The following is a 24,986-nucleotide window of genomic DNA, read 5'->3' as shown; positions in this document are numbered from 1 at the left end:
CAGCAAAGTGGATAAGCATTTTTAAATCCTGAAACTGAGACATTAACAATTTAAAAACCCCAACTACCTAATTAAGGAAATAACTGGTTTCAGGAAGGCTTTGTTTATACATTAAGATTTTCAAAAAAACTACTTTTCAAATGATTTCTAAACACAAATAATAGTTCTTATTTTCATTAATGATTACTTTTCACTCTTCCCAAACATTCCTGTACTGCCATCTCCCTTTCAGATACCCTATATCCTCCTATTTTTTTCTGCCATCATCAGGATGTTTTAGGAACAAATACAAAAATAATTCTATTAAGGAGAGGGAGGAAAGGGAGTCTAGTGAAAAGTCAAACAAAGTGGAAATTTAAGGTATCCAGACATATAAGCTAGTTTTTGAGTAGTAAAGGGCAGACCATGGAGTTTCCTACTCCAGCTCTTCTGAGTACTGGCCATGTGACCCTGGGTATGTTACTTCATCTCTCTCTACCTTTGTCTTATTTGTAAAATGGGCAACAATGGCACCTATTGCATATACGGTCAATAAGAATTAAATAAGTTAGTATGTCCAAAGCATAGAGCAGTGCCAGTACCACAGCAATAAGTGGCAAGTACTATTATTATAATAGATGTGCAATAAATTCAAAATAAAAATGTATTCACCTAATCCTTCTATGATACATGCAAAATTATTAAATAATACCAATAGATTTAGCCCTATGCTAATATCATAGCCATTGTGAGACTAATTTAAGAAAGAAGTATTTCTCCTCGAAAATACTTTTTTTTTTTTTTTTTTTTTTTTTTTTTTGAGACGGAGTCTAGCTCTGTCGCCCAGACTGGAGTGCAGTGGCGCGATCTCGGCTCACTGCAAGCTCCGCCTCTCGGGTTCACGCCATTCTCCTGCCTCAGCCTCCGGAGTAGCTGGGACTACAGGCGCCCGCCACCACGCCCGGCTAATTTCTTTTTGTATTTTTAGTAGAGACGGGGTTTCACCGTGTTAGCCAGGATGGTCTCGATCTCCTGACCTCGTGATCCGCCCGCCTCGGCCTCCCAAAGTGCTGGGATTACAGGCTTGAGCCACCGCGCCCGGCCGAAAATACTTTTTAATGCTGGTTTCATACGAATAACAGTTTGAATATATTTTAATATTCAGTACATCAAGAATAGTTCTGTAATAAAACATCATTTTAGTATAACTATTCTAGTAAAAATCTATGATAGAATTTAAAGGAATCATGGACTTTAGTCTACTTTTTAAATATAAAGAAGTTTATAGGTCCACTTATGCAAAGAGACACTTAAACAATATGAACCAGTATTCTACATGCATTGTTAAAATTAGAAGCCTAGAAATAAATGTCTCCATCAATATTTTATTAGTGGTTACAGCTGGGTGGCATTTGTACAGATAATTCTACTTTGCTTCTTTTTTTGTTTTCCAATGTCCTATATTTTATCATTTTTAAAACATTATTTTGAAAAATTTAAAACAATTTGAAAAATTTAAGCATGTGTGTTTTAACCATGGCAAACATAAATAAATAACTCCACAATCAAAAAACACAATTTATAATAGTGACAGTCAGTCATTTTCATAGTTGTACCTTTCTGTTTTTACTTAGAAAGTTCAGAAGAAAAAAAAGTATAACTAAATAATAGTCATTTTTATAGTTGTACCTTTCTGCTTGTTTTTACTTAGAAAGTACAGAAGAAACAGTATAACTAAGTCTCATCATATCGAAGCTTGAGTTTCTTTAGGGAAACACAGGTTTGAGAGAGAAAGATTATTTAAATGTTATGTTGTGCCAGAATATAGAAAACATATTTAATAAAAATATGCCTTATTTCCTTCAGTTAGCCATTTACAGGGGGCTTTCCTCAAGCTGTGTTATTTATTAGCTTAAACTGTTAATAGCTTGTTAAAAATTTACTGTTCATTTTCTGTATTTTTTCCGTACCATAGTTCCTTAAAAGGACAACATCATAAAACCCAAAATGAAATGATTTCTAAAAGGGATGTTTTAAATTTTCAGTGGAGAGATGTTAGAATTACAGATTTTAATTATTAGCAGTGGAATATCTACAGTGTCTTCCAAGCAGCCTTTAAATGTTCTGTATATAAACAACATAAAAGAATTCAACTCTACTGTAACCAGATTTTGGATGTGGTAATTATATTTTGCTAAAAAGAATGCTCAGAGAATATTAACAGCTTCTTGCCCTTAAATCCCAATCCTAATCATTCACATTCACATAAAAGAGCATAACTCTGTCTTCTGGTCCTTGTGTTTACTGCAGAACATGTTAAACAAAAGCAGAAGGTTGGCATTGCCTTTGGTTTACATACCTCTGATGTAGCTGGCATTGAAACCTTTCTTCTGGATGCTAAAGTCACTTGAAAAGGACACATGCATCTCATTCGCACTTGAGTTAAATGATAGGCCTTTGGCAGTTGCTCCACAAAATTTAGTCTGGCTCTCTCCATTATCAAGGGATAATGAGTCATAAATGCAATTGGGAGCTTCTTCAATGTCGAAGTCGTTAAATGTTATCTGAATGATATAACCAGTGGGGGCTCGGAGCGTCCACATGCAAGCCTGGCTGTTCGGGTAGTCGTTAGGGTAGCATGGAGAAGTAAAGGTCCCAGAAGGGTTGGACAAAACCACTCGGCAGTTGGCACATCCCCACACTGCTGGCCAGACAAAAGAGAGACAGAGAGAAGGTCTGGGTTCAGATGCATACAATAAACCGAGAATACCACACACTGGGGACAATCGAGCAGTAAATATTTAAAAATACCAACATACAATCATAAAATATAAATGGAAAATGAAACCTTCTTGAGGAGGAAAAGAACCATCAATAGAGCAACAAAAAGCAAAAGGGAAATAAAAAATTTTAATGCAATGATTCTTAAACTTGGGAGGTTATACAGTCTGAGAATCTGACAGTTATAGGAACTCTCTCCAGTAAAATGAGCAGGGGCCACACACGTTACACACAATTTCAAGGAGTACAATGAGGCCTCAGAAGGCAACAGTGAATTTCACAAAGGTTCACTGACCCAGATTAAGAATCTCTACTCCAGACAGTAATTGAACTGGGATGGTGGGGGTTACAGAACCATAAAGATAGTGTTCAGTATTACAAATCATGGATATAAAGGAAAAGAAACTCTTAGAAAATAAATAATTTAATAGAAAGCTACAAATACAAAAAAATAATAAGCTATCTTCTGGCAGACTGTATTTTTTTTCTGAAATTCAAATAAATAGCATCACCTTGCAAACATGGATTACTTATAGTTTTGAAAATACATTCACTTACCCATTTGTTTGTCAGTTGGTAATTATATGCTTGTGGGCTCATCTCATTTACTCATTCATTCGGTAAATATTTATTGTGAGTCTATTATGTGCCATGAACTATTCTAAATAATATATATCAATATCAATGAGCAGGAAAGACAAAGTCTCTCTATAAAGGAATCTTTTTGTTTGTTTGTTTTTGAGACAGTCTTGCTCTGTTGCCCAGACTGGAGGGAAGTTGCATGACTCTGGCTCACTGCAACCTCTGTCTCCCAGGTTCAAGCAATTCTAGTGCCTCAGCCTCCTGAGTAGCTGAGACTACAGGTGTGCACCACTACGCCTGGTTGGATAAAGGATTATTATACTTCAGTGTTGGACCTAAAGGCAACTACAAGTATAATGACAGATAAAGGTGAGGAAGAAAAGTAAAGCAAAGGATAAAGAGAGACTGAAATGAATATTAGAGATGGTGGTTCTCCAAATAGGTGATACTTGAGAAGAGACCCAACGGAATGAAGTGAGGGAGCATGCCATGAGCACACTAGAGAACAGCACTGCAGGTCACAGGATTGGAAAAATTAAGACCCATTGTAAATAAATATTGTTTTTTCCCATGGAATGTAAGTCCTATAAGATCTAAGATGATGTCTCCTTTGCCCATCACTATTTGTTTTCAGTATAAGGTTCACAAAAAATATTAATTGAATGAAATATGTAAAGAAAAACCCTTCTGAGGTAGACAGGGGAAATGCTACTTTCCCATTTTCACTAATGAGAACAGCTAGGTTGTTCTCAATTATTATTTATCCACCAGTTGGAATCAGAAACCAAGGTCTATCATCTTCCTGTCCAGAGATGCTTTTGCAACTAATATGCACATTGCTTTGACATATTTATATAAACGAAGGCAGTGATCTCATTTATCCAAAATACTGGATAAACTGCCATTAAATGGACACATAAACTTTCAAACAATAAAATGCTTTCAACATACTAATGAAAATAACTAAATTTATTATCTCCCTCCCTCTTTTACTGAGTTGACTAGAATGCATATGCAGTAACATTTCTTGAAACATGGTAGTTACTACAAATACAACTATTCTTCTATGATACAGTGATACGTTCAAGAACTAATTCGATGTTTTACACAGCTCAAGTGAGGTTTTTCTTTTCTCTGCGGCCACTTTGTATTACTCAATGTTTCAATATGCCAACTCTATCCCCATCCATTCTTTTTAACTTGCCCTCCTCCTGCTAGTCCTCCTTAAGTCTCTGACGTCTTGTACGAGACCAAAGACAGACTATGGAAAACAAACGATGATCCTCAAGTGTCTGCCAAATGCCTTCTCTTATCCATCCCTGGAGCACCATGTTCCTCTGCTTTGTAGCGCTATTCAGAGGACTTGTGTTACTTCCATTTGTGATATGATTTTCTTATTGTCAATCTTCTTCCACTACTTTGTAAACTCAACAAGCAGAGGGTGTGTGACTGTCATATTTGCCATTCTACTCTCCAGCACTGCACAGCACCCCTGGCGCATAGGAGATCTTCGATAAAATTTGCTAAATTTATGAACAAATGAGTAGCTTAAATGAAGGGAACCATGCCTAAATTAAAGAAAGACTCCATGTAGTATAACCAAGTCAAATTCTAAGTCTGAAAAGAAGATAGAGTACATGTGCTCTGGAACATCTCTTCGGGTGGGGTGTTGGGCTGTTTCTTCCAATTACATCACTCACAGCACAGGACTGAGATGGCTAGGACTGTTACTTTGCCTTAGGCTCAGGAGAGAGAAGTAATCCTAGTAAATTAATAATAATTTATCCAGTTATAGACATTGGAGATTAAAAATAAAAATATAAAGGAAAATAAGCAACAATCTCTGTCATCTCAACATGCAGATAGGCAGCATCATTTTTCCAAGATAAGATGCCATCCTTTATATCCAAGACCCAAGTAATGTGCATGACTTCCTTTATCCTGTATATTATCTTTGTGAAATTCTTCCCTAAAAGCTGAAGAAAGGGTTTAAGAAAATTTATTATAATTATTATTTTTTAGAGACGGGGTATCTCTCTGTCAGCCAGGCTGGAGTGTAGTGGCCCTCGCTGCAGCCTCAAACTACTGGGCTCAAGCAGTCCTCCCACCTCGGCTTCTGGAAGTACTGAAATTATAGGCCTGAGCCACCACGCCTGCCCAAGGGTATAAGAAAGTTAAATTTGACCGATAACACTGTGTAATCTTTCACAAGTTAATTTATCTGTGCCTCAGTTTCTCCGCCTTTACACTGGTGATAATAACAGCAACCACTACCCAGAGTTACCAGGAGGATAACATGGATTAATATTAGAAAGTCCTGGAAGTTGTACCTGGGACATAGTTAGCACTAGTTAAGTGTTGGCTATTATTAATAATTACTATAACACAAAATCAGTGCATTAAAAATTTAAGAGAGGTAAAATAGGACACCACCTTAGTAGAATCTCTTTTTTCCTTAGGCACTCAGAGGGATAGAAACAAGATAAAGATGACACTCATAACATGAATTCAAAAGAACATTTGATACATTCTTCCATATGATTCTTACCTTCAGTGGCTAGACAGCATTTAGAGATAGTGCTACTAAATAATAATTGTCTTAAATAGATGAAATATCAATTAAATTAGACACAATATCATCCTCTTCATTATACTCATAGAGCAATTCACAATAACAAGCTTTCACATATAACTCATTTAATATTATAATAACCCTGAGAATTATTACCACCTCTATCTTTAGAGGAAACAAATGAGGCTAATATAGATTGGATAACTTGCACAAAGTCACATATCTAATTGATAGCAGCACCAAAATTCAAACCAGCCCTTCTGAATGTAAGCCTAGTGTCTTTCTAGGAAAGAAAAAGTTGCTACACTTAAACAAAAAACACAGACCAAAATGGTGAGCTCAAGTACTTCTTTAAAAGACATTTTTTAAATGGACAATTTCTTAATAGTTCCATAGCCCTAAAATAAACATATTTTAAGAAACTCATTTGGAAACATTTTAATAAAGAGTATTAGGAAGTATGAAATATAGTGCTTTGAATTTTCCAATTTGGAGTAGTCAAATATCACTGCTAACTGATTCCTACACTATGAGCTAGCCTAGTAAGTAATTACTTTGTTCTCTCGTAAGAGTCAGGGCTACCTAATTAGATGGTTACTGAAGTAGCCACTGAATGAGGTATTGGTAAAATCAGGATTAACACATATGCTAAAAGCTACCCAATTCAAAGCATCTGGCTCAATATGTTCTCAAAGACAGATATGGTAACATATTCTTACAGATAATTTATAAAAGCAAGGTTTTCAAGTAATCCGAACAAACGACAAACCAAATTCCACCCTCAGTTCTTGCCTATGCTTACAAGTATTTAGCAGTAATTTACTTGTGCGTATTTTTACAAAAGTTTATTTTTCAATGAAACTCTAATCTATAATGAAAAATCTTCCAGTCATGCCAAAGCATAATTCAATTGATATGTAACACTTCGATACAGATTTAATAACCATTACCTTGTGAGGTTTTTTTAATATCTCAGATTTGGATTCTTACACTACCTTTGCCACAAGTACTTCTTTATAAAATCCAAATGCCTATTCTTTAAAATCTCTTTAAAATAAGAATTTTAGATCCCAAGAGATATGTAGATTAACTTTAGCTTCTTTCAACACAAATATGTAGATGGTACTGAATAATTGCTTTTTCTAGATTGTGTTAAATGGTGAACAAAATTAATTCATTTAAGTAAACCTTGATCTTTATTTGAACATACATAAAACTGCAGCTAATGAGCCTGTAGAAAAACCTGACCAGTGAAAATTATCTCCAGAAAATTTAGCTTAAGTCGCCTGCTTGTTCTGCATTTATTCAGTCATGATTTGAATTATCCATGAGGATATACTAAGTTCTAACACATGAAAAGCTCATTTGTTGATTAAAAACATTTAAAATATTTAGCAGTCTTGATGGCTTCTAAAGATTAAACCTAAGGGCCAGCAACTAACAATTCTAGAACCAGTTCTAATACCTAAGTCAGTAAAGAGCCAGGATAGCCACATACCATTTCTCCAGATCTAAGTAAATTGCTATCAGATGTAACATCACTGAAATGTAAAATATCAGCAACATTTTAGATTCTGGCATGTATTAAATGATTGATAATATGCAGAAATGGATGACTTCATCAAAGTAAGCTATTTTAAGTGATTTCAGACCACTATCCATATTTTTCAAGATGGCATGGAATCCAAGGCAATCTGGCTGTGACATCTGTGATTCTGTTAATGTGACAGACTTGGCAAGCATCCCCACCACCCTCACCACTCCTCCTCAAGCTCTGCATTCAAAAATAGCATTTCCACTATTGAGGAGGGTCTTTCATAAAGCACGGTTACATTGGTCATTCCAGTCCCCTACCAGAACTTCTGACAGCCATGCCAGAATACCAGTTCATTCACCCACTCCTCCTAAAACAATGGTTTCCTGAGTCAACCAGATAATTGTTCCATTTCCCTCTGTAATGGGTCAACCCCAAAACGTTCTTTGGAAACACCCTGAATAAGAAGCTACTTCAACGACTTTAAGCATGAGTTCCAAAGGGTATCGGCTTACTTGAATCAGTTCAATTAAGTTTGACATTACTAGAAAATTAACAAGATGTTGAACTGAAGTTTCCTTGATGAGGCACCATTAAGACTGGCAATTTTTTGAATTTCTGAAGATACCCACATGCACCACACCCTCAAACACATCTCTTTCTTCTGTAATCCTGTTAATGTTTAAACTTTGAGTTCTGTCTTTCCATAATCACGTTGGCAAGAGAACATTCCATGTCTGACTGCAAAAGATAATACTTTCTGAAGATCCAAACAAGTGAACTGTTGTAAATCATTCCAGAGTCAGCCTGTTATGTAGATATACATCACTTGCAAGAGGATTAGACACACAAGCACATGGGTATGCATATGTACACACACCCACACATATTTTCACGGGAAACTATTCTCTCTCAAGCAATGGTTGAGTCTTTTCCAGCTTTAAAAAAAAAAAAAAAAAAATCTAAAGGCACTGAATAATTTGAAACAACATAAACTGCATGTCTATCACCAAATCTACCTCCTGGTTAACATATCCATTCAAGTTCCTTATTCTCTTCCTGCAAACCCCCAACTTTGGATTAATCCAGCTGTGGACCTTCTTGCTCACGAATTCATAGGCCTTTGGACTCAGCTGACAACTTACAAAATTTCACACAGTGTTTATACTAAAGCAGCTTCCATTTTTATTTTGCTCACCCTCTCCAGCATTGGATGCCTCCGAGCACAGGCTGCTTCTGGACAGTCTTACCCACAAATTCTCCATTCTCCTCATTTCTCTCCTGCCCTCTCAGCCCTCTCCAAGCACCGCCTCTGCTACTCTTGGCTTTACAATCCTTTCTGTTTGGCCAGAGGACCTCAGACAAGCAGCATCAGCATCACCTGAGAGCTTGCTGACATGCAGAATCACCCAGACCTACTAAAAAAAAAATGCATTTAAACAAAATTCTCAGATAATTAATAAGCATGTTAAACTCTGAGAAGTACTGCTTTAAATAACAGTTTACTACAGGAGCTACTCAATCTTCATAGGTACACCTTCTCCCAAGAGAATCTGTCTCCTCTCACAGTTCTTGCTGTCATCTTCACACTACTTGGTCCAAGGAGTAAACCCCTGACCTGAAGGGAACCAAACTACGGGCTTTGCTAATCACCCAAATGCTGTCTTTCTCTGAGAATTTCAAGTTAGAGACACACACAATTTATCCAGAGAATGACAAAAAGAAGAATGATGACATTATAGAAATTCAAAGGTAGCAGCTGCCTTGACCACTTGGAAATATAGGAAGCTGAGGGGCTGACAGAGGAAAGGGTAAGAGAGAAAATGTAGACGCTGGGCGTGGTGACTCACGCCTGTAAGCCCGACACTTTGGGAGGCTGAGGTGAATCACGACATCAGGAGTTCAAGACCAGCCTGGCTAACATGGTGAAACTCCATCTCTACTAAAAATACAAAAATTAGCCAGGCCTGGTGGCACACGCCTATAACCCCAACTACTCAGGAGGCTGAAGCAGAAGAATTGCTTGAACCCAAGAGGTGGAGGTTTCAGTGAACTGAGATCACACTGTCTCTCAATAAAAATTAAATAAATAAATAAATAAATAAATAAATAAATAAATAAATGAAAAGAAAATGTAGAGCAGAGAGATGAGAGAAAACCAGACCTTTGAGAAACAGAGAGGCTTTAATTCCAGCCATTCCACATCCAGTAATGAAGGGTAGGAGCTGTTTCTTGTGGCCTGTCCTTGACTTATATGACAATAATTCTTATTACACCTACTGCCCTACTACTTTACTTGATTTTAATCGATTTCTGTTCATTGCAACCAAGTGTGCCTCAAGCCAGTACTCTAATAGAGCTCTCCTCTATGTTCAGCTTTTCTTTATATATGCCCATTCTCTCTGGCTAATCTCATCTGAACAAAAGCCTTATTATACCTAAATGTTGATCCCATACATGTGCTACTGAGCACCATATCCTAGCTTTGCAAATACCTACTCAATATCTCCACTTGGATATCCCACAGAGCCATCAGTCCAAACATCATTCCTCAAATAATGTTTGTATCCTCCTCATAACTGTTAGCAGCATGAACATCATCCAAACTAGGGCTCTGAACATCCCTTCTCTCTTCCTTCTCCCACACTGTCTCAAATAATTTGCCAAAGGCTATGACATTTGTTTTATTCACAGTTGTTAAATCTCCTCATCTCATTCCAATAGTTTAAGGTCCTGTCATTTAAGGTTCTCATCCTTTCTCTCTTGGATAAAAGTTTGGTCTCCTTGTCAATACTCTTGTCACCTGCAATTAACTCATCCTTCACATCACTACCAGAAAGAAAGATCTATCAATATCCAAGTATGAAGATAAGTTTTCTCTAACTCCAAATCTTCTCTGGGATCCAACAAGACAAGCCCCTTGACTGACATACACAGCACTCCTTATTAGCCCTGTTCACTCTTCCTAACTTATTTCTTCTCATCTCCCCACATCCCTGCACTTAATACTTATTAAACATTTATGTGCCTGGCACTGTGCCAGGTTCTGGGAATACAGTCATGCACAAGATATAATCTCTGACTTTACAGAATTTATGGATTATTGGAAATGCAGATAAATAAGTAGATCGTGATAATACAATGTGATAACTGCTCTGATAGAACAGGTGTTCTTGATAGAACAGGTGCTCTGATAGAACAGACGAGTGCCATACTATAGTCTGGGTTTAGGCTTCATGGAAACAGTACCATTTCTAACCAAATCAGCAAGAAACTGAGATATAAATATGCAGCTTGGGAGTGAGCCAAGTAAAGGGGGAAGATAGAGACAAAATAGAAAAGAGTGTTCTGGGCAGTGAGGTCATCAGGTACAAGACAGCATAGATGGTTCAAGTAACTTAAGATTTAGTTCAGCTAGAGCATCATGTGTAAAGTGGAGAGAAATAACAGATAAAGACAAAGTAGGCAGAGATAAGATTTAGCAGGATTTTGCAAGTCATGTTAGAGAAAATGAAAAATTATACTAACAGCAATAGGAAAACTAAAAAGGTTTTAATGTGGCAAAAGTAAAATAACTGGATTTGTGTTTAGCACATATATATATATATATATATATGGTCTTGCTCTGTCTCCCAGGCTGGAGTGCACTGGTGCAATCATGGCTCACTGAAGCCTCAACCTCCTGGGCTCAAGCAGTCCTCCCACCTCAGTCTCCTAAGTAGCTAGGACCACCATGCATGTACCACCATGTCCAGCTATTTTTTCTTTTTTTTTTCTTATTGTACAGATGGGATCTCATAATGTTGCCCAGGTTGCTCTCAAACTCTTGGACTCAAGTGATGCTCCCACCTCAGCCTCCCAAAGTGCTGAGATTACAGGTATGCAGGCATGAGCCACTGCACCAGGTCAGCACAGATACTTTTTTTTTTTCACTCTGTTACCCAGGCTTGTGTGATCTCGGCTCACTGCTGCAATCTCTGCCTTCTGGGTTCAAACGATTCTCCTGCCTCAGCCTCCCGAGTAGTTAGGACTACAGGCATGTGCCACCACGCCCGGCTAATTTTTGTATTTTTAGCAGAGACGGGTTTTCACCATGTTGGTCAGGCTGGTCTCAAACTCCTGACCTCATGATCCACCCTCCTTGGCCTCACAAAGTGCTGGGACTACAGGCGTGAGCCACCAGGTCCAGTCACAGATACTTTTTAAAGCCTTGCTCCTTTATACATAAACAACACAAAACTACCAGTGAACAAAGATCCTTGTAAGAATCACTGTAGCCCAATTCCAAGAACCTACAAACGACAAGAAGAAAGACAAAAGCTAACAAGCTACACTGACAGTTTGTGGAAAGAACATAGCAGTCACAGTGGCAAGGCAGATTTATTCTACAAGGACGGAATTCATTGAAGTGAGCCTAACTGCTGATGATAAGACAGAAAAGCAGCAAAGTGACTATTCTAATGTTCATCAAAGATTTGTCTCATTTTGATCTTACCTATTACACCTAAAGAAAGACTAGGGAAACTTAAAAGACACACACTCAATGTTCATCTCACTTGAGACTGTTACAGAAAATCTTTCCATATGGATTACCTAGGCAGTATTGCAGGGTGGAACAGGTTTATGTTGGCATTAATCAGAAAAATATTGCTAAATACTACCAACATAAGTAGAGATTGTCTTAGCCTCATAAAAGCTAATTATAGTTCTAATACCCATGAAGGCAATGATGTCATTACTGGCTAAACAGCACATAATTAACTTCCTGAGCACATGAATGTAGCCAATGAGATATCTATATAAAGTACTGGGACCATACATGACTCACAGTAAGATGCTCAAATAATATTAGTTTTCAGTGTTGTTGTGACTGTGGTTGTTATTTAATGGCAAAGCATGTTAGCCATATTTTGATTTGTTCATTCATTAGTCTAACTTACTGAGCCCTTACTTCCTTTCATGTTCAGTTTTCTTTTAGATGTCTTTACATATGGTCACCAGAGGGTTATTGCTTCTTTTTATTCCATGTTATGTGGTGCAGGTGAAGGACCTGAAATTAGTAGCTAGAGCACATTTTGGGTTTACGAACTTACCTTCCCAATAAGTTGGAAGAATATATTGGGAAAAAGATGGTAGTGGCAGGATAAGTGTGCTTGTTAGCTCAAGTTTTCCAAATGGGCCTTTAATTTGAGGGCATAAAAAAAACTCATTCAGGTTTGTGCACATAAATGGAAGCAGTTTAAACAGCCAAGGTTTGGAGCAAAGCAAATTATAGGTGCAACCGGCATAATTTTCCCCCTTTATGGAACACTTTTTATGTAAACATCTTAGTAATAAGAGCTGATGTAAAAATTCCATAATACAGATTTTTTTAAATAATTTTTTTTCAAAAAAGCTTTCCATTTTTACATGAACAGCTTGTTTAAATACGCTATCCATCTAAGGCTTTAAATTCATTCATCACTGGAATTAGTTTTCAAAGTATTTATAAAATGTTAACTTTTTATATAGATCTCAAGTATAATGTGTCAGGGGATTATGTATGCCTGAATGAGAGAGAGAGGGAAAGAGAAGCAGATAATTTTTTCAGCAAACTCTGAAAATGAACTTTAAAAAGTTTTCTTCTATTCAAACTATCTTCTAGCTAAAATCGCAAGACATAGCTAAAAAAAGATTTTTTATTATTGTGGAAAAAATCATTGTGGGAAGGACAATATTATTATGAAGCTAAACTAGAAGCTCTCTCGATATCTTCCCCAGACCTAAACTTACACAAGATCTTTACTTTAAAATTTGAATACAAGCCACATAAACCCTTAAAACATATTGTTGTGAAACACAGTAACATCTGGAGAGGGAGGGAAATAAAAATAATTAAAATAACTCTAACAACAACTAACATCTAGGTAGTGATTACTTTGTGCCAGATAAGAGAAGACAGACTAAATCACCTTCCTCTTGAAGTAATTCATGCTTATGTGGTTATTTGGCTATGTTAGAAGTGAGATCACAGTGGCTTCTGGTCTTGGCTCCTCCATTAACAAACCATGTGACCTTGAGCTAGTCACTAGCCCCTGAGGTTCTAATTTCCACATCATCTGGAAAAAAAAAAAAAAAAAAAATCTCTTTTGGCTCTAAAGTCCTACTATGGGTGGCGGATTCAGGTTCTGACACATAACAGAGCCTCAATTTTTCCCTTTACTACAAAGAAGTTTCCAAGGAAGTTATGAAGACATATGATGCTTCACTAAGGAAAGGAGTACCTTGTATAGTTAACAGGGTTATGAAGCAAGAAGCTCTTTTTGAGTGTTCATGAGACTTTGTGTTCATTTGTCCACTTTGGAGCCATAAGTCTGAGTCCCTAAGGGACAGCCAATACAGGTTGCATGCAAGTAGAGCTAATGGTCAGCAAACATCCTGAATTCTGGGGTACATTCCTACTGCTCAAGAAAATTTCCACATCTTGCTAACAGTACTTATTGTGCTATTTTGAATATTGCTGGCTTAGAATTATAGAGCAAGTTTTGACAGATTGTGAAGATTTAGAGTGTGGTTACATTAGGAAAAAAAATCACCTCCTTTCTACTTAATATAGCTGCTTTAGTGTGCTCTTGATGCCTAACAGCTTACTTTACAAAAAATAGCTTATTACTTTTATAAAGTTAATAGAATTATTGAAAAGCAAGGTTGAATTTCGGTTTGCCACACCACTGCCAAAATGTTTATCTAATTTCAAATTGCACTGGGCTGGGGGTGAGGCAATGTACACACTAACCTCATAAAGCCTCTGGTAGGTTATGTACAAGAGACAGCTCACTCAACTTCCTATATTTTAACTGCTTTACCTATGCCCCAAGGGGCCTCCACATCAATCACAAGTTTGCAGCAAAAACATGCTTCAAAAAGTTCACGAAGTTCACCAAACTTTATAATTATAACTTTCCAGGACAGTATAAAAATCGACTTGCTTACTGTCTTCTTTTAGCCAGTCATATTTTTAAACTTCAGAAAAATGGCAGAGTAGCTTGTTCTAGGTGGGTGAGTAAGGTCACACCTGCAGGCAAGCCTTACAGAAGGCCAAACCACAAAAAGTGGGTGGGCTGGGTGGTCTACAGGGCACACAGTGCAGCATATTTCCAATAGGAGGCACAGACCTAAAAATAGAAGCTTGTCAGTGCCCCCAGAGATTTGCATGGTGGCAAACCTCACTCCCTGTTGCTGGAGAGCAGAGGCATGCTCAGCTGCATTCATTTGTTCCACTCACTATCGTGGGGGAGTTGAATGATCATTCAAAATCTCTGCAAAATTGCTTCTATGATCTTGATTACCATTTAGCTTTGTAGTGGTATTTGACAGAAAGAGAAATATTATTTTAACATATAGATTCCTTCCATGATTCCATTTAGAATATCAAGTAGTGATGTTCCATGGAAAGTCATTTTGAAAGAATAATAGGTATATTATTATTATAACCCTAAACTATAACACAGTATAGTATCCCCATTCTCCATGAAAATAACACTGATGGCTGGGAAGACTGAGTCCTGGTGATTACTGAAATTACATAGGGAGGTCCATCTTGCAGAAAAATTGAAAGGGAAATAAAAAAAAAAAAGCCGCTTTAGAAATTCAATATAAATACAAAGTTTTAGATACAAATATATTGCTCCTGCAGAGAAGAGTATCTAATGGGAAGACTATGTGCCATTTTGCCATCAAATCTTAACCAGGAAAAGATGAGAAACCCCAGGTTTTTGGTTAATAATTAAAATAAATAGGAGATGTTTGGATAATAGATCATTGTCCAAGTTATTCACTAAGATAATTCGAGTTGAATCTCTATTCAAAGAAATCAAAATGACTGTCTTCTCCCTATAATATAATCACCACACTTTTAGGTTTTAGGGTGAACAAGGCATCAGGCATTTTACTGAAGGGCCATCCAGCCAATGTGGTACAGCTTCTAAGTAGATGAACTGTTAGTTCCACTATGCAAAATGAGCCAAAAAATTTTACTAAAACTTAATATTTGCTTATAAATTAATGTTAATAGTTTACATACATGCAACTTTATCTGAAAAGAATAGCTTTTAAATTGTCAAAAACATTTTTTCTCTAATACGGCCCTTTTAGGGATATCATTTTACGACGTTTTACAGATTTCTTTTCTATAAAGCTAAGTCATAATTCAAAACCAAACAATGCAGATGAACTTCCTTGATTACTATTTGTCTTATACAAATAATCAATAAGAAATATAGGTATCATACTGAATTTAAAATTCAGGCTAAACTCCTGGCCAAAACACAAAAGAGAATGTATGAAGTGATTTCATGTAAGACTTATTAATGTATAACTGACAAACTGAGGATTATATTTGGCCATTAACAACTCAGACAAAGTAAAGTTTTTTTTGTGTTTTGTTTTGTTTTGTTTTGTTTTGAGACGGAGACTCACCCTGTCACCCAGGCTAGAGCAAAATGGCACAATCTCGGCTCACTGCAACCTCTGCCTCCCAAGTTCATTCAAGTGATTCTCCTGCCTCAGCCTCCTGAGTAGCCGAGATTACAGGCACGCGCCACCATGCCCAGCTAATTTTATATTTTTAGTAGAGATGGAGTTTCACCAAGGTTTTTTTAATAGAAGAAAATGAGAAGAGCAAAATCTAAAAATCATTTATGTTTATTATATTTAAATATCTGCTTAGAGGAGGGCTGAACATTAAACATCTATAATTCATATAAAGCTATTTTGGACACAAGTCTAAGTTGCTATTTGAACTGGTTTCTAAGTTGCTCCTATCCCAACATCTTTATAGCTGCTCTCTGCATGTAAAGTCTCCATATACTTGACTAGAAATAGCACATTGCCTGGGTGGAACTTTCTGTAATGTTTCAGTTTGAAAGAGACTACTGTCCTCTAAAGCACATTATTCAACAATTAGACTTGGGCTGCTGAAGCAAAAGACAAAGACAGCACTATATCCTATCTAGTTCTACCCATTTGCTTCATGACATCATTTTTAGGTACAGCCTTTCAATTCAAAGTTTGATGCTTTTATACAGCTTTTAGTGATGTAAAAGCTATGTAAGAAGATGTGGAAATCCTCCTCTTGGGGCACACTGTTTTCAGAAATATAAAAATAAACATAAAATCTCATTAAGTTAGATCAACTTTTTAAACAAAACCATTAATTGAGGTAAATTTTAATGGCAAATTTTAATTTAAAAAGTACATCAAATTCTAACCCACTTGATACAACATCCAAATAATATTAATATAGTAATCCTTTTGCTGTCTTTGTTGGATTTTAAAAAAACAAAAAAGAAACTTTTTAAAAAAGAAAAGATAATGTCAAGTCTCAATTGATTTGATGCAAGATTTTAGGGAAAGACTGGGAGGGAGACATCCTACACTAAGAATGTTTGATATAAATCATGATTAAACCATTGCAAGATGATTGGCATCTTGTTAAACATAATTAGAATAACATCATGGGAGATTAAACTGTCACCTTTTCCTCTAGATGTCCTGTAGCAATTGGTGATAAAGAACCCAAAGAAGTAAAATAAAATTTATTTTATTTGAAGTAAAATAAAATTTATTTTATTTGAAGTAAAATAAAATTTATTTTATTTTAAATAAAATAAATAGGTTGGGTGGGAGCCTTTAGCTTGGGTGGGGGCCCACAACTTGGGTGGGAGCCTTTAGCTATCTGTTTCCTCTTTGATTCTTTGGGGATTATCCAATAAAAATGGAAGTAGAGAGACAAGAAAAAATAGCAAGTGCGTATCTCCAAGACGACCCACTTATCTTGAGTTCATACAGTGACACTGTGTAATGCCAATACACAAAGTTATAGATTTCTTTCATCTCACATCAGGGAAAGGCTTGGGTTTGTTTTTGGTGGAGAGAGAGAAAGGAGAGGGAGGAGATCTGAATACCTTGTGGCATGCCCTCTGAAATTTAGGACTGCTTTCCTTGGCACTCTTCATCTAATTTTATTGCTTGTTTTCCTTGTCAGGTATTTTTTTTCTTAAGCACTACGAATTCATAAGAGATAAGTTTTTTAAAAAGTGAAAAAAGGGGAGAACTATTACATGTATATACATAATGTATATGCTTTTTGGATGCACATATATGTTCACACAATTTCCCTGGGGTCAGGCAGCATGTCTATTTGACATGTATATTTCAAAATACATACAATATCCAACATATATACTTATACAAATATATGTGTTAATGTTACAAGATAATTTTTTCCACTTTTATTTTAAGTTCAGAGGGTACCCATGGTTTGTTACAGTGAAAAATTGTGTGCTGCTAAGGCTTGGGGTACAAATAGTCACCAACATAGGGAGCATAGTACCCAAGAGGCAGCCTTTGGACCCACGTCCTCCTTCCATCTTCCACTCAAGCAGTTCCCAGTGTCCACTGTTGCCATCTTTAGGTCCATGTATATTCGATTCAAGCTCCCACTTATAAGTGAGAACATGTGTTATTTTTGGTTTTCTGTATCTACATTAGTTCACTCAGGATAATGGCCTCCAGCTACAATCATGTTGCTGCAAAGGAAATGATTTTATTCTTTCTAAGGCTGCGTAGTATTGCATAGTGTACATGGACCACATTTTCTTTATCTAGTCCACCACTGATGGGCATCATGGTTGACGCCATGTCTTTGCTATCGTGAATAGTGCTGCAATGAACATACACATGCAAGTGTCTTTTTGGTAGAATGATTTATTTTCCTTTGGGTATATACCCAATAGTGGGATTGGTGGGTCGAATGGTAGTTCTGTTTTAAGTTCACTAAAAAAATCTCCACACTGTTTTCCACAGTGGCTAACCTAATTTACATTTCTGACAGCAGCGTACAAGTGTTCACCTTTCTCTGCAAACTCACTAGCATCTGTTGTTTTTCGACTTTTTAATAATGGCCATTATGACTGGTGTGAGATGGTATTTCACTGTAGTTTTGATTTGCATTTCTCTAATGATTAGTGATGAGTATTAATGGGGTTGTTTTTTGCTTGCCAATCTGTTCAAGTTCCTTAGAGATCCTGGATATTTGACCTTTATTGGATGCACAGTGGATATTTTCTTCTTTCTGTAGACTGTTTATTCTGCTGATAGTTTCATTTGCTGTGCAGAAGCTCACTAATCAGGTCCTACTTCTGAACTTTTGTTTTCACTACAGTTGTTTTGGGGACTTGGTCATAAAGTCTTTGCAAAGGCCAATGACCAGAATGGAATGTCCTAGGTTGTCTTGCAGGGTTTTTATAATTTTGGGTTTCACATTTAATCTTTAATCTATCTTATGTTGATTTTTGTATATGGTGTAATGAAGAGGTTCAGTTTCAATCTACTGCGTATGGTCAGCCAGTTATCCCAGCACCATTTATTGAATGGAGAGTCCTTTCTCCATTGCTTATTATTGTCAACTTTGTCGAAGATCAGGTGGTTGTAGGTGTGTGGCTTTATTTCAGGGTTCTCTGTCCTGTTCTATTAGTCTGTTTTAGTGCAGTACCATGCTGGTTTGGTTACTGTAGCCTTATAGTATAGTTTGAAGTCTGGTAGTGTGATCCCCCCACTTTGTTCTTTTTGCTTAGGATTGCTTTAGTGATTCAGGTTCTTATTTGGTTCTGTATGGATTTTAGATTTTTTTTTTAAATTTTGTGAAAAAATGATGTTGGTAATTTGACAGGAATAGCTTTGAATCTATAAATTGCTTTTGGTCAGTATAACCATAAGAGATAATTGTTTTTTAAAAATCAAGATTTTTCTATGGTGGAAGAACTGATCAATTTGCTTTCTCCCTCTTCCCACTGATCATGATAAAAGTTAAACTGAATTCCACTTGAGGATGAGAATATATTTTATTTCATATATACCCTTGTCTCACTTTAGTCACTTTATATTTATTCAGCACATACTTTGCATAAGGCACACATTATAAATATTAAAGAGGAAATGGATTTCTTTAGGAAAGACAGGAAGCCACAGCAGAGTGCTATAAACTTCCTCACACAGGTGCATCATGTACTAAGACCAGTTGCTGAGTTTGTGAGTTGTTTCATCTTGAACCACCTGGATCTCTATTGTCAATAGCATTTAGTAGAATATTACTGCTGGTATAAACCTTATAATTCATCCACCTTGTGCACTTCATTTTTAAAATGTAAAAGCCAAGGGCCAGAGATACCAATTGACTTGCCCAAGAGGACACCGCTAATTAAAATCAAAATGAAAATTATTTTTTTCCAACTATGATAAATACAAATATTCTTTAATATCTCTATGCTTGTACTGAATATACACATAGAAAGTAAGTTTTCAAGTGCTGAAGATGTCTCAAAACATGTGCTATTATCGTTCCACATACAAATTCTTATAACCACCTTACAAAGTAGGTGGTATTACGTTATTGATGAAAAAACTCAGATTTCTGTGTATCATTTTTAAAAATGACCTTGCTTAGGCAATCTAGTCTGTAAGCTTCTCAAAAGTCAGGGATCCTATCTAACTTGGTTTAATCATCATTTAATGGTAAATCTATCCCTAGTGCTGGTAGTACTGGTGGTAAAAGTATTTATTAATACAATATTTAAATTTTCTCTAGAATCAAAGGATTTTGAGGAACCACAGAGTTCAGATAATCCACCCTCCATCATTTATGCTACCTAAAGGACAGCTTTATGAAAAAAACATGAGCTTCTTAGTCAGACAGACTTGCCATTTTTATGTAATCTTGGACAAGTTATTCAACCTCTCTAAATCATTTATTCTTAGATATCCTACACCTTTTGTGTGTGTGTGTGTGGTTACTGTATGGATTAGTGAAACTCTATATAGAATGACTTATGCAATAGCCAACATCATGTAGTCATTCAATAAAGGTGTTGTAGTAGACGCTGTCGAGCTCTGGCCAGGTCCCTCTCAGAGACTGTACTCATTCTCTCGGCTGCTGAGACTGACAGCCAGCGACAGCACTCTGCTGAGTTTCCCTCAGACTACTGGAAGACTGAAGAGAGATACCTCATCTAGTTACGACTCCTTCCCAGGTAGCTTCCATCCAGTGATTGCTCAAAGTAAGGGATAAGGCCTAGTCTCCTTGTGCCAGTCTAAGCAACTATGTGGGACATTCCAGCTACCTGGGGGCCTGCACTATCTGCTGAGGTTGCTGTTGGGACTGTGCCACAGGCCAACTTCTTCCTCTGCCCCATTCTTCCTTCACTTTCCACAGAGGTGTTGGTCCAAGATTAGTCGCTGATCAACCCCCTGCATTCTAATCTCTATCTCAGAATCTGGTGTTCCACGAACCTGATCTGCAACATCTGGTTATTTCATTGTCTTATGTTTGATTGAAACAAGAGGCATTGAGGATGCTCATAAAGAAATGTCTATTCAAACTGCAGTGATATGGTGAAAACAGCACTGAAGTGAGAAAAAGATGTAAGTTCTGGTTCCACTCACCACCTAACTAGATTGGATCACTTACTTAATATCTCAGTATTAATGCTTTAAAATGTGATGGCATTGTAACTTCGAAACAAGGTATAGCTTCCCTCATTTTAGAACCCGCTTCAGGCCCAACTGTGCTCATATTCCCATAAGACCAATAAAAAAAGTTTGTATTGAAAGAAATTAATAATTACACTTTTATCAAATCCCAATCAATTCAAAAAGCCGAAGATGACTAAAGATCACCATGTTTTCTTAACATATTTGGAATGCAGAACTTTCCAGATAAACCTAATCAAGTAGAAATTCATTAATTCATTGTAGAATACAAATCAAAGTAGATTGCTGATAAATGAAATGTCCTACATTCTCATTAAGACTTAACATAAATTTTAGTAAACCAGATTTTTCTTTTCTATGAAGTCTAAATATATTTTAAAAACCACTCCTCATGTTCAAATATTGCTTTGCTCATGATCCATGAATATTTTTGAAGCACATGGAAGAAGTTGGTTACTGAAATCCACTCTGTATTCACACTGAAGCAGCAGATATTTACAAATGACGTCAGGAATAAACAGAGGAGGGGTACTTTTAAGTAATGTAGGAAATTAGAAAACAACATTTTTCTGATATCCTATTTTTACCAATATAAATATACACATTATTCCCTCTGGATAAATGACCTATCTCGTGTTTATATCTAAATTTTGACTCTTCCATCTGATCTTTTAACATTTGATGCTGAGTCTAATTTTAAGAAGGCTCAGTTGATCAAAGTTGGAGTTTCATTTTCCCTTTGATGTATTCTCTGGAGGGATTAACAAATACCATTTTAGAAATATACTGTACTGGAACATAAACCTATCACTCATGTTTGTTTTTTATTGACTTCTGGTAAATGGGTGGTATGATGATTCTCAAAACCTTAATTCCACCACCCCATTACCATGCAGCTAATGGGTTCAGAAAAATCCAACCACAAAAACATAATCACAGTAGCTCTCTGTAAAGAGGTACCTGAAACCTCATTGATTACGATACTTAAAATGTTCCCTGTGAAGGTCAAATTCAAAACATATTTATGAAAAATAAACCTTTATGTTTAGATTTTAAATCTGTTGGCCAGAATAAACATAGTAGTTTCGTCCAGAATATAAAAAATAACTAACATAGAAATCCAAAGAATATTTAGTTACTTTATTCAAATAGAAACTCTTGTCAGTCTTGGGGAGCTATGATGAATTATTTCTTAAGAACTTAGAAATTAAATTGTTCTTTAAAGTGTTAAATGTTAACTCTTTTGCATTGAGACCAAAAGACATAGTCATCTTAGACAAACAATCTGAGAAGAGTAAGACTTGACTGTTATCAGACTGAATGTAGAGACATACACCAAGTATAGTAAAAGGGAAGTCTAAGAAGAGCTCAATAGTAATATCCACCCAAGTACCGTACTAGGCCAACTAGAAAAATCCCAGCAAATGACTCAGAATCCTTGTGCCCCTGATAAGATCAAGCCTCTCATCAGATGGATACATAAACCTCATTTGGTTTGATAAGATTAAACACTGGATACATCTCAGTCTTCTAATTCACACTCAGATCATTGTTTGGTTTTCTACATAGGTGGACTATCTACTCTTCTGGTTCCCCTGAAATATTACTCATTATATATCAACAAATTGACATTAAAATTTGGTTTCCCAAGTAGAGAGATAGTCCCAATACAGTGATATAAAAACTATGGTAATATTTAGGGCTCTGATCGATCAGAGTAGATGCTGATGTGGATGACAAACAACTAAAAACAACTGAATATCAGCTCTGACTGTAAGTAAACTTTCACTTGTTCAACATCTCTGTTCCCTCTTGGACAGTGACAATGACTTATTTACTACTGTATCTTCAAGCCTAGTATAGTGCCTGTCCCTGGCCCTAAGAATTCATAAATACATCCATACATATATAAACAAACAAATACATTACATTAATTTAGATGAATCTTTTTTTTTACTTGACTAAAAAATGGCTTTTTTAAAAATATATACTTTAAGTTTTGGGATACATGTGCAGAAGGTGCAGGTTTGTCACATAGGTATACATGTGCCATGGTTGTTTGCTGCACCCATTAACCACATTAGGTATTTCTCCTAATAGTATCCCTCCCCTAGCCTCCCATCCCCAACAGGCCCCAGTGTGTGATGTTCCCCTATGTCCATGTGTTCTCATTTTTCAAGTCCCACTTATGAGTGAGAGCATGGGATGTTTGGTTTTCTGTTCCTGTGTTAGTTTGCTGAGAATGACGGTTTCCAGCTTCATCCATGTCCCTGCAAAGGACATGGACTCGCTCTTTTATATGATTGCATAGTATTCCACGGTGTACATGTGCCAAGTTTCCTTTATCCATTCTATCATTGATGGGCATTTGGGTTGGTTCCATGTCTTTGCTATAGTGAATAGTACTGCAATAAATATACATGTGCATGTGTCTTTAGAGTAGAATGATTTATAATCTTTCAGGTATATACCCAGAAAAATTTACAAGAAAAAAACAAAAAACTCCATCAAAAAGTGGGCAAAAGATATGAACAGATACTTCTCAAAAGAAGACATTTATGCTGCCAAAAAACATATGAAAAAAAGCTCATCGTGACTGGTCATTAGAGAACACAAATCAAACCCACAATGAGATACCATCTCATGCCAGTTAGAATGGCAATCATTAAAAAGTTAGGAAATGACAGATGCTGGAGAGGATGTGGAGAAATAGGAATGCTTTTACACTGTTGGTGTGAGTGTAAATTAGTTCAGCCATTATGGATGAATCTATTTTTAAGAGATAGATCTAATCTTGCAGTGGGTTCAAAGTCAAGCTTCTGAGCTTCCAACACTGATGCTTAGATCAATTCAGGAGGTTAGGAATACCTTTAGTAAGGTGTCTCAGGAAGGTTTTATCAGCCTTCCTAAAGGCAGCCCACTATCCTAACCCATCCCTAAAGACACAGCAGGGATTTTCCTTCACAGGAATTAAAGTGAGATTACTAAAGTGAACATAAGGAAGAGACCTCAAACAACCCTTAAAAATGCAAACTCTCAAATCAAAGTCATCTACTAACGTCTTTTCCTTAAAATAACTTTACATTCTTTGTGTTAATACAAATCTAAAGTATAACAACAAACTAATTTAATAGATTACTAGAAACCAATTTTGCCACAAATTAAAGTCTAGCTAGTGGTTAAAAGTTTGATTACTGAAATAGTCAAATTTAACTATGTAATAAGGGAAATAAAACTTTCCTTTTCAACTGGTTATACTTTTGCCTCAGACAAACAGCCATGCTGTCACTGGAAAATATATTTTTAGTAGACTGAATTATTTGATCATAAATTTACATGAATCATAAAAAACATTCTGCAGGGTATATTCATTACATGCTGTTAGGGGGAGGAGGAACCTAATATTTATGATATTCTGTTCCTTTCCCTTTTGGATGTCAGGAACACCCACTAAAAATTCATGTGTTTCACTGACATGTAAACCAGAAAGACTATTTTGAATTCAAACACAGTTGATCATGATGTGAAAAGAACTTCTGAACAAAAAAAAAAGAGGTTTAATATAGTGTTTAATTTTACATTTACAAACTTTGGGTTAGTATTTTCATCATGTAGACAATGTTTATAGTGTTCAGCCAACAAGCATAAGCAGAAGAGCCTTGACTACGACTGCTAAAGATACTACGATATGTTTTCAAGTTACTTATACTTTTCCCCTAGGCTATTTCCTAACTGAAAACTAAAAAAGATTAGAGATAATTACATGTTTGTATCAAAAATGTTATTAATTCATCAATGAATCTGTAGCACATATTTCTTTACCCTTTTACCACTCTGTAGAAAATGTTTTAGTCATTAAAACTTGAAAATACAAAATAAATATTCCTCATATCTCTTTTGACTTTCACAGGCAGCAATATTTTACAATCCAATTATTGAATGACCCACAATTCTGACCTTTATTGGGCTGGTTGGAATCTCAATTCCCTTATGTTCCATTCCTCTCATCCT

At 36.2% G+C, this 24,986-nt stretch overlaps 1 protein-coding gene across 15 annotated transcripts in view; it reads right to left on the bottom strand.

Moving 5' to 3' along the window:
• ADGRG6 (adhesion G protein-coupled receptor G6) overlaps window positions 1-24,986 on the bottom strand; it is a 135,356-nt gene that overhangs the window by 72,439 nt on the left and 37,931 nt on the right. For 8 of the 15 annotated variants that reach the window (XM_005551996.5, XM_005551991.5, XM_074037150.1 and 5 more), the window contains exon 3: window positions 2,339-2,683. In XM_005551996.5, coding sequence (XP_005552053.1) covers window positions 2,339-2,683 — 345 coding nt within the window. The remainder of the gene's footprint in view (window positions 1-2,338; window positions 2,684-24,986) is intronic. The other 7 variants (XM_005551997.5, XM_005551992.5, XM_005551998.5 and 4 more) reach the window with 1 other exon arrangement.

Source organism: Macaca fascicularis, chromosome 4 (genome assembly GCF_037993035.2).
Source record: "Macaca fascicularis isolate 582-1 chromosome 4, T2T-MFA8v1.1".
Classification (NCBI taxonomy): Eukaryota; Metazoa; Chordata; class Mammalia; order Primates; family Cercopithecidae; genus Macaca; species Macaca fascicularis.
Note: the sequence above shows the minus strand (reverse complement) of the source record. Positions and strands in the feature narration are given on the sequence as shown.